The following is a 16,962-nucleotide window of genomic DNA, read 5'->3' as shown; positions in this document are numbered from 1 at the left end:
CGGGTTGAACCCGTGCTGATTAGCTAGTAACTTTTAAATCCCAATAGCTTAAATCTTAATTAATACTTATTTGGTATATTTTGTTAAACTTTAAATTTATATACAAATAATTATATTAATTTATACATGTTTTATATATGTTTAATGTTAAGAGGAATGCTACAATGACTAATATTTTACTAACAATTCTTTTACAAACTGACATGGATTATTTTTTATATAACTTAACCATGATTAAAATAATTTCTTCCAATTGTTACTTAACTTATCTTATTTTTTCTTTCCTATAAACTAAACCTCCATTTCCCAAAAATAAAAAACACAAAACCCTCAAGATCTTCCATGGTTTCATAATACACAAAAAAAATTAAGGATGTTGAAGTGTAGTGCGTTTAGATTTTTCTTAATATTTTGACTGTTATTCTCCCAATGAGGTTCTTCACATGAGTGGTGAGTTTTATTGATCGACTTTAGGGCCCGGTTTTCTTTATTGATGGTCAAGTCATTTTCCTTATCTTCAAGAGGTTTCACTTCCATGGGCATCTCGATCTCGAACTATTGTAAGGCGTAAATCAAAGTTTTAAAAAGGTCATAGTGGTTATGAAGATGAGGGTAACTTTTGACACGTCCCAAAGTATATCAATATACCAAATACTAGATAAGGCTTTCCTGTTATATTCATCTCATGTACCTCAATGAGAGAAAAGTCCGGTAAAAACATCAAAAATTGATAAATAAAACCTGCTATCATATTGTATTTTGGGTCTTGGGAGATCATGAAGTTTGGGAAGAAATATAGTTTATGGTTTTATGAGAGAGAGAATTTAGGAAAAGTTCAATTATTATAACAGGAAAAAACGAAGTAGATATATAAAAGAAAGAGGTTAACCATAGTTGGCTACTTGGGTAATATGAAATGACGTGTATGCGCCAAATTACCTTCGACATGAGTTTGTACAAATTAGCTGGTATAAAATGTATCATTCTAGAATTATCCTAATGGTTAATTATGAATTTCAAAAATATATCTTACATGGCAATATGGTATACACTTATATATAACAACAAGATTAACTACCGACTGTTATTGACATATTCGGGATAGACTTACTGCGGAATGACATTCGGGATAGACGCATTGGGGGAGTATCTTTATAGTTTTAAAAAATGAATCTTTAGATTAGACTTCTTCTTTTATTACCCGGGTTTAACTCGAACATATTAATAAAGTTTTATAAAAATGTATCTTCTTCACTGAAGTTACGAAAATCTAACAATACTTATAATCTCGAAATAGTATACCTTAATAATAGCTTATTAACCAGCATAATATGCGGCTAATTTAAAAATCTATTATGAAAAAATTATTTAGATGATTAAACTTAAAAGTTATGTATATATTATTAGAGTTTTTAAAATAAAATAAATATATATATTTTTTAGAAAAATAACATCATAAAATAATAAAAACAAAAGTGTAATAAATTTTAAAAAGGAAAGTTTTTGTGATATCATAAGTAAATAAACTAAAAAGAAAAGAACTTTTAAAAATGAATTTAAAAGTGACAAATAAGCTATTTATATAAAATTATAATGTCATAACAATTCTTTTATTTAATATAAAGATAAAAATAAAAGATTTAGATTATAATGATAACATCATCACGAAACGGTTCCATTTATTATTCCACACTTTATATGTATACAAAAGTAACAAAACTAATCCCTTTATTATTTTTTTTAATAATGGTAATGTACTTTATGTCAAATAGACGTTGATGATGACAATTGTTTTAGAACATATCTATCCATCAATGTGAATAATAAGAAATCGAATTAGAAAAACAATGTTAAAACGGATTTCTCTAAAGTTATTTCTAATTTACTAGTAAAGTTGACAACTTTAACATTCGGATAAAATCAATATTCAAAAATCAAAAATGATTTTTAAATTTTGATTTTTATCTTGTACAAACGGACAATATTGGTATTATTAATATCCATTGAAAGTATTTGTACTATCTTATAAAACATTACACCACTTCTGTTGAAAAATTTTAATATTGGGATAAATAAATTTACCAATATATCCGTAAAAATAAGATTACATTATTAGTCGTTTATCTTCTAAAATATATCAATTTACCTTTTACATTAATTACTTTTACATCAATTATCTACACTACTAAGCGCTGCAACCACCACCAACATTTACCACCACCAACACTAGTCGCCGTAATTTCATCGGTTTCCGTCGCCACCCATGCTAGTAAGCCCTTGAAGAATATATAAATATTATTATTGAATTTGTTATATAGTCTTTTCATATATATATTTAATTACTTGTTTTTCAATTAGTTAAATAATTAATTATAATAAATCTTTTTCTTTACTTTTGTTAGATTTGATTTTTTTAAATTTTGACTGTTTTATGAGAATTGTACTGTATGTTTATGGAGTTCGACACTAAACACAAAATACCATCTTAATAATAACGTAAATTGCTTCTCAACATAGTGTATTAAAATATAAATGTATGTTACTATAAAATTTTTAATTATAAATAATCATATTAAGCGAGAAAATAATCTGATTATTTATTTTGAAAAATAAAATTAATTTTAACACAAGCAGTTTTTATTTATATTATAATTAAAAGAGTAGGTTGAAGATACATTTAACACCCATAATCTCCCTTCTAATTAATCCTCTACTTTTTAATATTTTTTAATTAAAATATTATAGGTCGACCTATATTCTTATTCTATTAAATAATAAAAAACAAATCTTTTTATTTTTAAACTCTACCAAAAATTATTATATATATACGATCTAGGAAAAAACCCTCATAAATTCTTAAGACATAAAAAAGCTTTGACTAACTCACAAATTCAACAAACAAAAAGGTTTATATATATATATATATATATTATGTTCATGTTTAATCATTATTATTTGACATTGAATTCTTATGTTATTATTATTATTCATCTCTTCTAATTTTGTTTGTTGTCTATTATAGGTTCATTATGACTTTTTCTTCACTTACAAAAAAATAAGACCACTTTCGTTCATCTTAAAGATTTTAAGTATCATATACGACTCTGTGTTGTGTATGTATGAACTGTTTCGAATTGGATTAACCCGAAGAAAATCAAAACATTCGAGATGGTCTTTGTTGATAAATTAGTATGTATTTTTATAATTTTTTAAAAGTTTCTACTATATCGGCATATTTGACTTTTCTGCACCTCTTTGGTCATCTGACATCTTTCCTTCTTTCTTTCTTCAAACTGTCAATTTATTATTTAACTAGTTATTACAAATTAATAGACAAAAGTAATGAGTTTGCCAATAAGTAAGAAGTAGAAAAAAAGAGGTTAACTGGAATCGATATTGATATGAAGTTAATCTTCCTATGTTTCGTTCTTTAATCTGTAAGTTTTTATTTATTCTTGATGCATTCCACACAATTTTCATCCAATTTTCATGAGTGTTTCTTTTCAAATCCATTTTTAGCATAAATTTGACTTAAGATTTAATTCTCTGTTAGGTTTTGTGAAAATTTACATTAAACTTTGACATTAATTTAGATATAAGTACTACTTTTACAGCTTCGAATCTGACAATTACTTTGTATAATTTTATATTTAAATAGTATATGTATGCTTGACATATGCCTGTATAAGTAGTTTTTATATCAATTAAGTATGATATTGGTCATAAGGATGAAGTTATTTAAAAAGCTTTGAACTTGATGTGTGAAAGTAACAAAGTTTGGATCTTTTATAACTTTATTTTTTAAAACAACATTCTATCGTACTCCTACTCCTAAATTATACGTATGTCTGAAAATCATGACTTTTGAAATACCCCTTATCAATAGACCACTAACCTCATTGGCTTTTATAATGGGTTTAAAACCTTTGATTTATATATTTTGAGGCTCCTCGTCTAATGGAATGGCCCGAAAACTAGTAATGGTATAAAGATGTAATCGACTTGAAACGGATTGTCAACATCCTCTTTTTAATTGGTCATATGATTGACGCAGATCTTTAATTGGCTTAACACAACATAGATCGACAGGACATCATTACAAGTATTGTACTTTTTCTTTCCTTTAAACTTACAAAAATTCCATTATATCTAAGCTTATCAATTATAGGAGAAACACCTTACGTGCACACTGATAATTCTGCGTATCAATTTAAATAATTAAAGATGCTAGCACGATACCCACACAATCTGACAGTGGTGATCGCGACGACGGTCTGGTGGTATCGATTATTGGTGGTGATGACGGCGATTATTGGTGGTGGTGACGGTGTCAAGCACTGCCGGCTTAACTATAGTAATGGGTTAGGCATGGGTGTAAGGCCCCAAAAATACAAATACCCACAATTTTTATATTTTAGGCTTAATATTTAATTAGACTTTAAATTTGTAAGCTAGATATTAGTGTTCTATAGACTACAATTCACAACAAATTACGAACTAGCGACAACACCACCACATCGGCATGTTAACCGCCACCAGTGGCGTCCGTGCCACTAGGTTCACTGCTCGCCTGTAACACCCGTCGTTTAAAAATAAGGATTTCCAAAAACTTTCGCCTAACGGCGTTAAAGAAAACGGAATTAAACTTTAAAAGTCCAAACCAGCAAAATCTGTTTGGTTTATTCATTAAATGGTGTTACTAGCCATATCATCAAAACAAATCTAAATGGAAATCCATCGGTTGCCCAACATTAAACAACCGACATTATAGTAAATACAAATCATAAATATCTAAACATAAATCAACGTCTAATGCGGGTACCACTATGGGTAAATTACATCCAGCTTCAAGATCATCTACCCATGTCTCACATCTTCTCACATCTACCTGCTCACTATTGTTGGACCTGAGGGCACAACACATTTTAAAAGAGCAAGTGTTAGCTAACGAATTAGCTAAGTAAGATAACACATAGTTTATAAAACGTTTGTCCATTTAAAACATTATATAAAAGTCACATTAAGTTGTTAAGGCACATATCATCAAACATATCGTCACACATACATATTATAGCATCAACATCTTTCATATTAGGATGAGTCATCCTAAATGTGCCTAGTCATCTTTTGCATCTCCACATATCACATCTAAACATCTTTATAGTTGTGACAGAAGTCACGCATCTCATATAACATATGCATCTTTATAAGTGTGATTTAAGTCACACCCGACTGGATGGACAAACCTTACGGCTGTACATCATTGTCGTTAAGGAATGGAAAACCAATCCAGGAGTAATCCGTATGTACATGACAAGTGGGGCAGGTCAGACCTCCCGTATTACTCTTCACATCTTTGACCATGTTGCAAGGAGCTACCCAAGCAACCACATCTACGTACTTAGCTGGGCAAGGGCAAGTACGGATTAAGCTTAACACTTTCACATCTAAATTATGAGCTCGATTTCACATCTCATATGGTTTAGGTGTCCACATTACCTAAACGTCATCACATAATCTTCTTTCACGTTTGGGCCCTTAAATGTGCACGTGTCATGGCAACTTAATAAGTCTAGTGAACTAGATGTACAAGCCATGTAATCATGCACATTTCACATATCATCAACATATATCACATTTCAATTCATCTCAAAACATTACATAGCATTTCATAGCATCTCATGGCATCTTATCTAAAAAACATACCATATCATTGCATATCATAACAATACATATCATCTCATGTCATTACATAACAATAAATATCATCTCACATCATTGGGGTAACATTTCAGGCTTCATTATTTATCTACATAGCCCATATTACCTCCCGTATAACCCCGTATACCCATAAGAAAACAAAATATCATTCGGGGAAGTTATTATATGAAAACTATGTTTTTTTGTTGAACCCTCAGCGTGTCAAAGTAGTGTATCTTACCTCGTAGAAGCGTACAAAATGATAACGTAAGTTACTGAACTTTGCAAGTATTCCCGGCTACCTATAAGCATTAAACGACATAATGAGCTAAACAAGTACCTACTTACTTATGATCAAGAACAAGCCTAAAAATCTATAAACATGACCCATGACAAGGCTTGATGCATCGGAAGTTCGTTTAATAATTTAGAGTTTACATAACTCGATAGAACTCAACATTCATTCACTAATTTAACCTTTCAGGAAACTTGGCATCATAATAATCTTTTAGAAACATTACCATTAGAAAGTATACTCTCTCACGATTCCGTGGATAACTTATTTGTCAAAAACGGAGTTACGGTTCAAAAGTTATGATCGTTTAAAAATGTTAACAAAATCAGTCCCTAACGGGAGTTACAGGCATAGCGGGAGTTACGAAAATTTGTAACGGGAATTACAGTGGGGGTGTTATCGCAATTACCCAGCTAACAGGAGTTACACAACCGTAACGGGAGTTACGACGACCAGTCGTGAAAAACAACCCCAAAACCTAACTAAACACATCCCAAACGACTCTAACATATCTCCAGGTCTTATGAACATCAAATACACTTAAAATAAGACCAACATCACTCATTGAAAACACCAATTAATCCTTGAATCATTTACCATCATTATACAACCGATTAATCACCCGAATGACTCGAAATCAATTAACGGATTGCAATTAAACCAACCCAACCCTCACAACCAGATATGGGTGGATAAAAGCTATTAAAGGCCAGTACCCTAAGATCTTGCAATGATGAATTACCTGAATGGATGATTAATGGATCGAAAACTAGAAGAAATCTCCATCAAATTGCTTCCGAATTACATAGAACTTGTGGAGATGCTCTAGGGTTTGTGTGTGAACTTTCTCAAGAGTTTTGGATCTGATTTTAGGGCATATGGGACGTGACTTAAGTCTCCTATCAGCTGGAGCATGTTTCAAGATTTAACATCTAGGCCCTTGTACTTTCTTATAGCTCGTTTCGTGACCTAATTGCTCGTTTAACACATACGGGGACTCTTAACGACTCACCAATCCTATCGAAAACACTTTTAACTTTATTAATCATCTTTGACATCTTAAGCACATTAATATATAAATTATTAAGGCATTGAAGCCTCACACATATAACACATTGTCCACATATAAGCATTAAATTTCCTAGAGACTTAACGAATACAAGGTTTTGACTTAACGATTCAAGTCAACCGTTAATTAAAAAGTTCGGGATGTTAAATCACCTTTTCTAATTCCTTTTTATATTTATTGTTATTAATGCTAATTAATTTGTAAATCTGATTCTAATGATTAATTTATTTTTTTTGTATTCTAGTGAGTTAGACCTCAAAAATTGATCTTGTTTAAGGCCTCGAAAAAGCTTGAGCCGGCACTGGTGTCAAGTGATGTAGCTTGATGTAAATGTAATTGATATAAATAAAGGTGGTGGTAGATATATAATTTAGAAAATAGAAGGATTATTGCGCAATAAAACTTCTGAACATAGCCAAAGTAGCTAGGTGGGAGCAATTTTTCCGAAATCATGATTCCGTATTAGATCGGAAAATAAACTGAATTTCAAATGAAACAGGAATCAATATCCACTTATTAAAAAAAAAAAAACAACCATCGGTAGCAGTCTATATGAGGCTGAGATTGATACTCTATTTTAATGAACTTTGAGACCAATATATTATTATGGATAAAAAAAAGGGAACGAAACGTTACATGTCTATCATCTTATGGCACACTCGACATGGCCCATTCTGTATAGCATACGCCACAATAAAATTGTAAGTGTAAGATAGGATCTTAATCTTAATAATATATACTATAAGACAGTTGAACTAATGACTTATTAACCAATTAAATCGTCCAATTTAATCAAATTGACTATCGTTTATGTCATCATTTAGATTAACTATAAATAAAAAATTCTAATAATCATTATCCAAATATATTACGAGTATTATATTAGTATTTATATTAATTTGTAAAAAAACTCTCATTAATTTACACGTTTTTGTTTTCCAACAATAATTTACACATTTTACCCATAAATACTTAATTTATATATATTTTTCCTCATCAACTTGAGATGATTTTAATTCTTAATACTCTTTCATAATAATATCACATTATTAATAAAACTGGTTTAAAAATTCCATAATAGATTAATTATTGTAGTATGTGCCTTGTGGTATCACTATAGCAAATATATTCATCAATATGTCTCAGCTAATAATGACAGTGACGAACCTGTGATTATTATACTACAACTTGCAAAGTATAATACTTAGAAGCGTACATATTCAAAATTATAAGCTTTTATGATTTAAATGTATGAAAATCTAATATTGATAATATCGTATTCCCCGTGTCTAGTGTTGGACACGAGTCTAAAATCTAGTAATATTACAAACTACAAGAAAAAATTGGATTTGGCCACGACTTTTTTTTCGTGGCCAAAACCCACTAAACGACAAAAAGGTTTATAATTTTGTTTAAAAAAGTCAAAATTTCTTTGGCCACGACTTTGTCGTGGCTAAAGTCGTCCCTAAATATTTTCCTGTTTTCTTTTTGAATTAAATAAATAAGAGAAATTGAAAAATACTTGGCCACGACAATGTCGTGGCTAAACAATTTTTAAATATTTTTTTATAAAATTATTTTCGCGCCTGGCGAAAACTTTTCCGCCAATTTTTTTGGTCACGACTTTAGCCATGACATTGTCGTGGCAAAATATTTTTCTGTTTCCCTCATAAATTTAATTCGGAAAAAATAATAAATTTTTCGGAAAAATTATAATTTTTTTGTTCCCTCCGCAATTAAAGTTGTCGCCTATTATTTGGCCACGACTTTTGCCATAACTTTTTACTAATTTTCCAGAAAAATTCTAATTCTTTTCGGTTTCACTCCACAACAAAAAATTCTCGCCAATGATTTAGTCGCGACTTTAGCCACGACTTTATCGTGGCGGAAACTTTTTTCAATATTTAATTTACTTTAATAGTTTAAATAATTATATTTAACTATAAATCATTAAATATCAAAAGTTAATTCTAGATTATATTTAACTATAAATCATTTATACAAACGGTAAACATATTGGGCCCAACAAGCCTAATGATTAGACATACATACATTCGTATATACATTACTATCTGCATACATATATACATACTTTCATAATTATCAATGAATCATGTTAAGCTCAATCAAAGGATCGACAAACACATTGGGTCTAATAGGCCAAGTGAGATAACAAACGAGGTTTAAGGCCCCATAGGCCCATCTAAGTGAATAACGAACACACATGACCCATTTAGTCCATTTATACAAATAGTGAACATCATTGGGCCCAACAAGCCCGACGATTAGACAAACATACATTCGTACTTACATTAATACATGCATACATATATACGTACATTCACACTTGTCGTTGGATCATGTTAAGCCCAATCAGATGATCAACAAACATATTGGTCCTGATAGGCCCAATGAGATAACAAACGAGGTTTTAGGCCCAATAGACCCATTTGAGTGAACTACGAGCCCACACAACTCATTTGGCCCATTTATACAAGCGTGAACATCATTGGGCCCAACAGGCCCGATGATTAGACATACATACATTCGATATACATTAATACCTGCATACATATATACGTACATTCATACCTGTCGATGAATCACGTTAAGCCCAATTGAATGATCAACAAACATATTGGGCCTAATAAGCCCAGTGAAATAACAAACGAGGTTTAAGGTCCAATAGACCCATCTAAGTGAATAATGAACACACACGACCCATTTGGTCCATTAATACAAGTGGTGAACATATTTGGCTCAATAGGCCTAATGATTAGACAGACATACATACATCCAAATATACATATACACATATATAAATACATTTATACTTATTGATGAATCATGTTAAGACCAATTGAATGATCGACAAACATATTGGGCCTAATAGACCCAATGAGATAACAAACGAGGTTTAAGGTCCATTCGAGTGAATGACAAAGATAGACAACCCATTTAGCCCAATTATACAAGTGGTGAACATATTGGGCCAATAGGCCCAATGATTAGACATACATACATCCATATACATACATGCATACTTATCGATGAATCATTTTCATAAATGGTGAACATATTTTGTCTAATAGGCCCAATGATTAGACACACATACATACATAATAGGCCCAATAATTACAAGGTTTAAGGCCCAATAGACTCATTCGATTGAAAGACGAACATACTAACTTAACAAATATTGAGTTTCAGCCTTGACCTTGATTTTAATCCAATGATTAAGATCTTTCCAGGTTTACTTATAAAGATGTTACAACTTTGGAGGAACCTAATGCATTTTTGATATATCGTATAACATTTCAAAATATTTTAAGGTAATATATCGAATTAAGTAGTAAAATCTACACTATAACTAAAAGAGAAGGTTGGGGGTACATTTGACACCTTTAAAACACATTTATTAAATCAATAGTTAAATTTAAAATTCTATCATAAATCTTTTTCTATCAAAATAAAACTTTTTTATTTTTGGTACTTTGTTCGTGTTTATTTATTATTTGATTAATTGTTATGTTATTGTTATTTTTCATCTTTTTAAATTTATTTATTAATTATAGTTTGATTATGACTTCTTCTTATACTACAAAAGGATTAATTCTATTAAATTTGTTGTGTTAATGTTTTGTTATTTATTATTATGATATTTATTTTTTATATTATATATATATATATAGGTTGGGTTATTTCAAGAACCCTTAAAAAAAAGAACCCAAGAACGAATCCTAGCCATCCATTTATCAAGATCAAATTTTAATCAGGAAGGGTATTCTAGTCATTTAACATGTAATTACGAGTATATAACGTGTTAATTCTCCTCATTCGCGTTCTTAAGTGTGTGTAAAAACATACACCTTCCCACCTTCTGCTCTCAAAACAATTCCGATTAAAATCTACAAAATTCCGATCAGATATTCATATAATCCGATCAATCCTAAATGAAATCGCGATCAAACCTCCATTAATTACGATCAGATTCGATTTCAGATCTCAATTTCTAAAAAAAAATAAATTCATAAATTCATATAAAAATTCATATTCCGGTTCTTGTGAAATTCAGATCCAATTTCCGATCAAACTATAACAATTAAGTAATCATCAAATCGATTATCATCAATTGCAGTAGTTTTTTTTTATTTATAACTTTTTTAATATGAAATTTTTTAATTACACAGGTGAATATGGAAGAGGATTCAACTATGAATGATTACGAAGTCAATTCAACGATTCATGAAGAAGATAGTGTGTTCAGTAACCTCTTTGAAGCTGAATCGAGTAAGTTTTCAAATTTTCAGCTTAAAATTGAATGTATGTTGATCCTACACGTGTGTAGCAGATGTATGTATGCGTATTTTCAAAGTTGCAGCTTAGAAATTGAATGTATGTTGATCCTACACACGTGTAGCAGATGTATGTATGAAAATCCAAGTTGTATTAGTCGTCTACTCATGTGTAGGATGTGTTTTAGTTAACAGACATGAAGTTAAAATGTTAATCAATGTATGTTGATTCTACACAGGTGTAAGATGTGTTTTGACTTTGTTATATGAGTTGAACTTCACATGATTACCTGTTTTACACAGGTGTAGGTAGATACAATTGTATTAGTTTTGAAGCTCCAAAATATCGATATAAAAAGTTCATCCTACACATGAGTAGGACACCTTTTGTGTTAGCATGTTTTAGATATGATTAGTCGTTTACACATGTGTAGCTACATATGATCATTTTAGTCCTAAAGCTGAAAATATCACTAGAAAGGTCTGTCCTACACATACGTAGAACATGTGCATATCTAAAATGTTGTGTGTCGTACAGGTTCGGTTAACAAGCCATGTAGTAGCTGGAATAACAGTAGGATGATAGAAACAGATGAAGGTGAAATATGTTGGATACCGGAAGTAGAGGAAGATGTAAGACCAGTTAAGGGTCAAGTTTTTGATACAATAGATGATTGCATTGAAATGTATGAGAGATATGCGTACCAAGCGGGTTTTGACACTAGGTTATCCACACAGAAAATAACAAACAATGGAGTGGTTAGATTGAAGTACATTTTGTGTAATAAAGAAGGCAAACCACAAGGTGTAAGCATAGATACACTGAATCACGAAAACAGTGGCAAAAGAGTACGTATTTCGTCACTGCAAGTGACAGGATGTGAAGCACATGTCATATTCAAGCTGATTGAAGGCCGACAATTGTACGTATTAGAAGAGTTTGAGGAAAAACACAATCATCAACTGAATTCGGTGGAGCATAGACACTTGTCGAGAAGACAAAGAAAATTGGGAATCTCTGAATTGACGTTTATTAATAAGGTTTCAACTTCGAATATAGGAGCGACAAGAGCTCATCATATCTACAGCAATATGCTAGGTTCTTACAAGAACACACACGGCACAGTGAACGACTTCAAGAACTACAAGAACAAAATCAATTGTTTTATAAGCTCAAGTGACGCGCAGATGTTCGTAAATAGAATGGAAAACAGACGAGAGCATGTCCCAAATTTTACCTTCGAATACAAGGTAAAAGATAACAGTGAGTTGGAGTGTATGTTTTGGGCCGATGAGACAGCAAAAGCAAATTTTAAAGAATTTGGAGATATCATTTCATTCGATGCTACTTACAGGACAAACAGGCAAGTGTATGATCTTTTTATTCGGAGTCATATTATGTATTTACACGTGTAAAAGTGTCGTTTATTCGTATCCTACAGTCCTACACAGGGGTAAAATAACAACCATAATGTATTATTTTTTTATTCGGAATCATATTATTGTATTTACACGTGTGAAAGTGTCGTTTATTCATATCCTGCACAGGGGGTAAAATAACAGCCATAATGTGCGATTTCAGGTACAACATGATGTTTGTCCCATTCACTGGGATAGACAACCATAAGAAGACTGTGTCTATCGGAGCTGGTATGCTTAGGGATGAAACAACAGATTCTTATGTGTGGTTGTTGAAAGCGTTTTTGGATACATTTGGAAGCCAACCAAAGATGGTCGTCACAGATCAAGATGCAACAATGAAGAAAGCCGTTGAACTCGTCTTAACGGAATCAAGGCACCGACTGTGCATGTGGCACATCACTCAGAAGCTGCCGATGAAGGTACAAAATGGAAAAATGTGACATTCTTCACATGTGTAGGAAGATATTATACAGCCTGGACCTCTTAAAAAAAAGCACAACCTTCACATGTGTAGGTAGGCTAACCATTTTCTTATGCAGGTAGGAAAACGCATGTTTGATAATACTGATTTCAAGAAGAAGTTCAATGACATAGTTTGGAACATATCATTGAGTACAAAGACGTTTGAGAAAAGATGGGCAGAGATAATGAAGGAATTCAAGTTGGAAGAACATCCATGGTTCACGCATATGTATGATATCAGGTCTACATGGATACCAGCTTACTTCACAGACTTACCGATGTCGGGTTTGATGAGAACCACCTCAAGATCGGAAAGCGAAAACTCATTCTTCAGCAATTTCACAAGTGGTGGAGCAATGTTGATTCAATTTATGATGTCATATGAGTCTGCCATGGAGAGGCAGGGGAGTAGGCTAGAGGTTCTCGACCACCAGACGCATAACAAGAGACCACCGCTTCAAACCCCTCTTCTTATTGAAGAACACGCTTTCAATGTTTACATGCGTACCATTTTCTTGTTAGTGCAAAAAGAAATATATTTGGGAAGTTGGCGGTGTTCTCGGCATTCCGTAACCTCAGGGATGCAAGGATGTGATGTGATTGTGGTTAAAGAGATTAGGGAAGTTAAGAAAAACATACAAAAAGTGGTGGTCGGCAAAAAGAAAGACAAGAATGTTGAAGTGGTTGAAGACATCAAAACTGTGGATCCAGAAGAAGCTGAAGATGAAACCGAAAATGAAACAGGGATGGGAAGCACAACCAAAACTGTGGAAAAAGAATATACTTTCCAGGTATGCTACTCAAAAACTCACTTAGCACATTTACTTACACATGGGTAGGTACATCTGATAATATATGCTACGCATCGGTAAGACAGTTTATTAGAATTTTTTAGATGTAACAACGGGTCCTATTCTCTTGTGTGACATTAAGGTGACACATAACAAGCAAAATGGAACCACTGATTGTAGCTGCATGACTTTCACAAGATATGGATTTTTATGCCGACACATATTTTGTGTGTTCAAGAGCTTACATGTTCAACAAATTCCAGAAAAATACATCCTAAGAAGGTGGAAAAAGGATTTGATACCTCCAGGAATGAGAACACGAAGATATATTGGAGAAGGTGGGTCAAGTGAAGAATGTGAGAGGATGGGAAATGAGTTGCATTTTATGGTAGATGTTTGTGTAGATATATTGCAGAAGGATGAGGAAAAGCCGTCTCATTTTGTTGAAAAAGTCAGGGTGCTAAAAGATGAGATAGAGGCTGCACATTCAAACTCAAGATCAAACGATCATGATGAGGCAATAGAGAGATTCTTAGGAGTTACCAAGCCAAGTAACAATGATGTTCAAAATCCACCTGTTTTACCATACAAGGGATGCGGAAAAGACAGCAGGTTAAAGTCTCTAAACGAAAAGGTGACTGAAAAATATCTAAAGCCAAAAAGAAAGTGCAGAAAGTGTGGGACATTGACAAGTGATCACGACGCAAGGAATTGTGAAAAGAAGAAAGCAGAAAAAGCTAAAGCAGAGGCAGTGGCTCAAGCTCTTGAAAAACTTGAAAAGAATTAATCAATTGGATGTTTGAATTAGAAGATAGATAAATATATAAAAAAGATGTAATTCATTGATACTTTTTTCTTTTTCTTTTTTCCAAATGTTCAAAAATAATGTCCTACACATGCTTAAGAACTTGTGTGAGCAATGTAATTGGATGATTTACTCTAGCTACTTGATCTTTTGTTACTTGAATGAAATTCAATGTAAATTTAGGTTTTCAATGTGAAAGTTGTGGGTAAGTCCGATCTACACATGTGTAGGAAAGACTTGAAACTGGTGAATTATATAACCTACCCATGGGTAAGTAAAACCTGCCCATGGGTAAGTTACTTATGAAGTTCAAAATTGTTAACCAGAACTGACATGTTTATAACTTACACATGGGTAAGTACAAATTACACATGGGTGAGTTTATAAACTTACACATGGGTAAGTCCGATCTACACATGTGTAGGAAAGACCTGAAACTGGTGAGTTATATAACCTACCCATGGGTAAGTACAACCTGCCCATGGGTAAATTACTTATGAAGTTCAAAATTGTTAACCAGAACTGGCATGTTTATAACTTACACATGGGTAAGTACAAATTACACATGGGTAAGTTACCTAAAACCCTAAAATGCTAAACCCTAAATGCTAAATCCTAAAAAACCTAAAACGGATAAGGGTTCCCGCTCTAGGGTTTAGGGTTTGAAGCCCGAGGGTTAGCCGGCTAACCTTCGGGCTTCAAACCCTAAACCCTAGAGCAGGATGTGGTAGGGGAATGACGCATTCTAAAACCCTAAAATGCTAAACCCTAAATGCTAAATCCTAAAAAACCTAAAACGGATGAGGGTTCCCGCTCTAGGGTTTAGGGTTTGAAGCCCGAGGGTTAGCCTATCGGCTAACCCTCGACCTTCAAACCCTAAACCCTAGAGCGGGATGTGGTAGGGGAATGACGCATTCTAAAACCCTAAAATGCTAAACCCTAAATGCTAAATCCTAAAAAACCTAAAACGAATGAGGGTTCCCGCTCTAGTGTTTAGGGTTTGAAGCTCGAGGGTTAGCCTATCGGCTAACCCTCGACCTTCAAACCCTAAACCCTAGAGCAGGATGTGCTAGGGGAATGTTCAAAAATAATGTCGTACACATACTTAAGAACTGGTATATTTATAAATTACACATGGGTAAGTATAACCTATAAATGTGTAGAAAGACCTGTAACTGGTGAGTTGTATATCATACACATAGGTAAGTACGACCTGCCCATGGGTAAGTACGACCTGCCCATGGGTAAGATGTATAATGGAAGTAAAAAAGAGAGTTCTGCAAAGGAAATTAGATTTGAATTCATCAAAGATACAGATTGTAAATCATAAGTTTCAGCATTAAACACAAGTTCAAAGATAGCTTCATTAAAATCATACGTCCCAAGCTAAAACATCAAAATAACAAGATTAAAATCAAAGTCTAACAGTACCAAAAAGTATTAAACAACCAAGTTCACCAGCTACAAAGGATCAAAATGCATATTAGAGGCAACAACATTACGAATCGCCTCCTTGCCCCTAGGAACATGATACGACTCCTTGAACACCTTTAAATATTCATGAAATTTATGTTTGAGAATGTTCTCTGAATGGCACAAAATCTTGGTGCAGTATTTCGCCCTTAGGTTAGAAAGCTGAATTTTCTGAGTAACGTCACCACTTGCACGCTCCCTCTTAAATCCAATGTCCCAGTCTTCACGTGCTTGGCCAACATATGTGTCCATATGACACATCAAAAACACCCCACAGTCTGAAATGTTGTTTTTGGTCCTCCACTTCATCTTCATTATATTATGCTTGACCTTGTTGATACTGTCTGCTTTGGGATGACCATATTTTCTCAAATGACAAACAAATAGGTCATGCTGAAACAAAAAGCGACAAGTACTATGTAAGAAATCAAACTTGGCATTGTAAGCCTAAAGATGCACAAAAATCGATACTTACGACAACATCACAGACTTGTTTGTATTTCACATCATATTCATCACATGAAGCACTATTATCAATTATGGTGAAGGCAGCCCTTGCAAGATTAAAGACAACGAGGTAGTAGTGCTCAAATGCAAGAATCGGGAAAAAAACCTGCATATTCAATATAACGTATGCTGAGCAGTTATCG

General features: G+C 32.7%; 1 protein-coding gene across 1 annotated transcript; it reads left to right on the top strand.

Annotated features, from left to right (window-relative positions):
- Positions 1-11,260: 11,260 nt before the first annotated feature.
- LOC122601084 (protein FAR1-RELATED SEQUENCE 5-like) lies at positions 11,261-14,821 on the top strand. Its single transcript, XM_043773857.1, has 5 exons — positions 11,261-11,387; positions 11,898-12,723; positions 12,942-13,200; positions 13,321-14,034; positions 14,273-14,821. Exons 1-5 carry the CDS (start codon positions 11,261-11,263, stop codon positions 14,819-14,821), a joined length of 2,475 nt encoding a protein of 824 aa, XP_043629792.1.
- The last annotated feature ends 2,141 nt before the right edge of the window (positions 14,822-16,962 follow it).

Source organism: Erigeron canadensis, chromosome 5 (assembly GCF_010389155.1).
Source record: "Erigeron canadensis isolate Cc75 chromosome 5, C_canadensis_v1, whole genome shotgun sequence".
In the NCBI taxonomy this organism is placed as follows: Eukaryota; Viridiplantae; Streptophyta; class Magnoliopsida; order Asterales; family Asteraceae; genus Erigeron; species Erigeron canadensis.
The sequence above is the reverse complement of the archived record's forward strand: the minus strand, read 5'-3'. Positions and strand labels throughout refer to the sequence as shown.

Excerpts from the sequence above, each read along its gene's own strand:
- LOC122601084 (XM_043773857.1), top strand. The coding sequence starts at position 11,261 with ATGGAAGAGGATTCAACTATGAATGATTACGAAGTCAATTCAACGATT. Across the intron at positions 11,388-11,897 it reads TTTTCAGCTTAAAATTGAAT|GTTCGGTTAACAAGCCATGT; the intron begins GTATGTTGATCC and ends TGTGTCGTACAG. Across the intron at positions 12,724-12,941 it reads GCTACTTACAGGACAAACAG|GTACAACATGATGTTTGTCC; the intron begins GCAAGTGTATGA and ends GTGCGATTTCAG.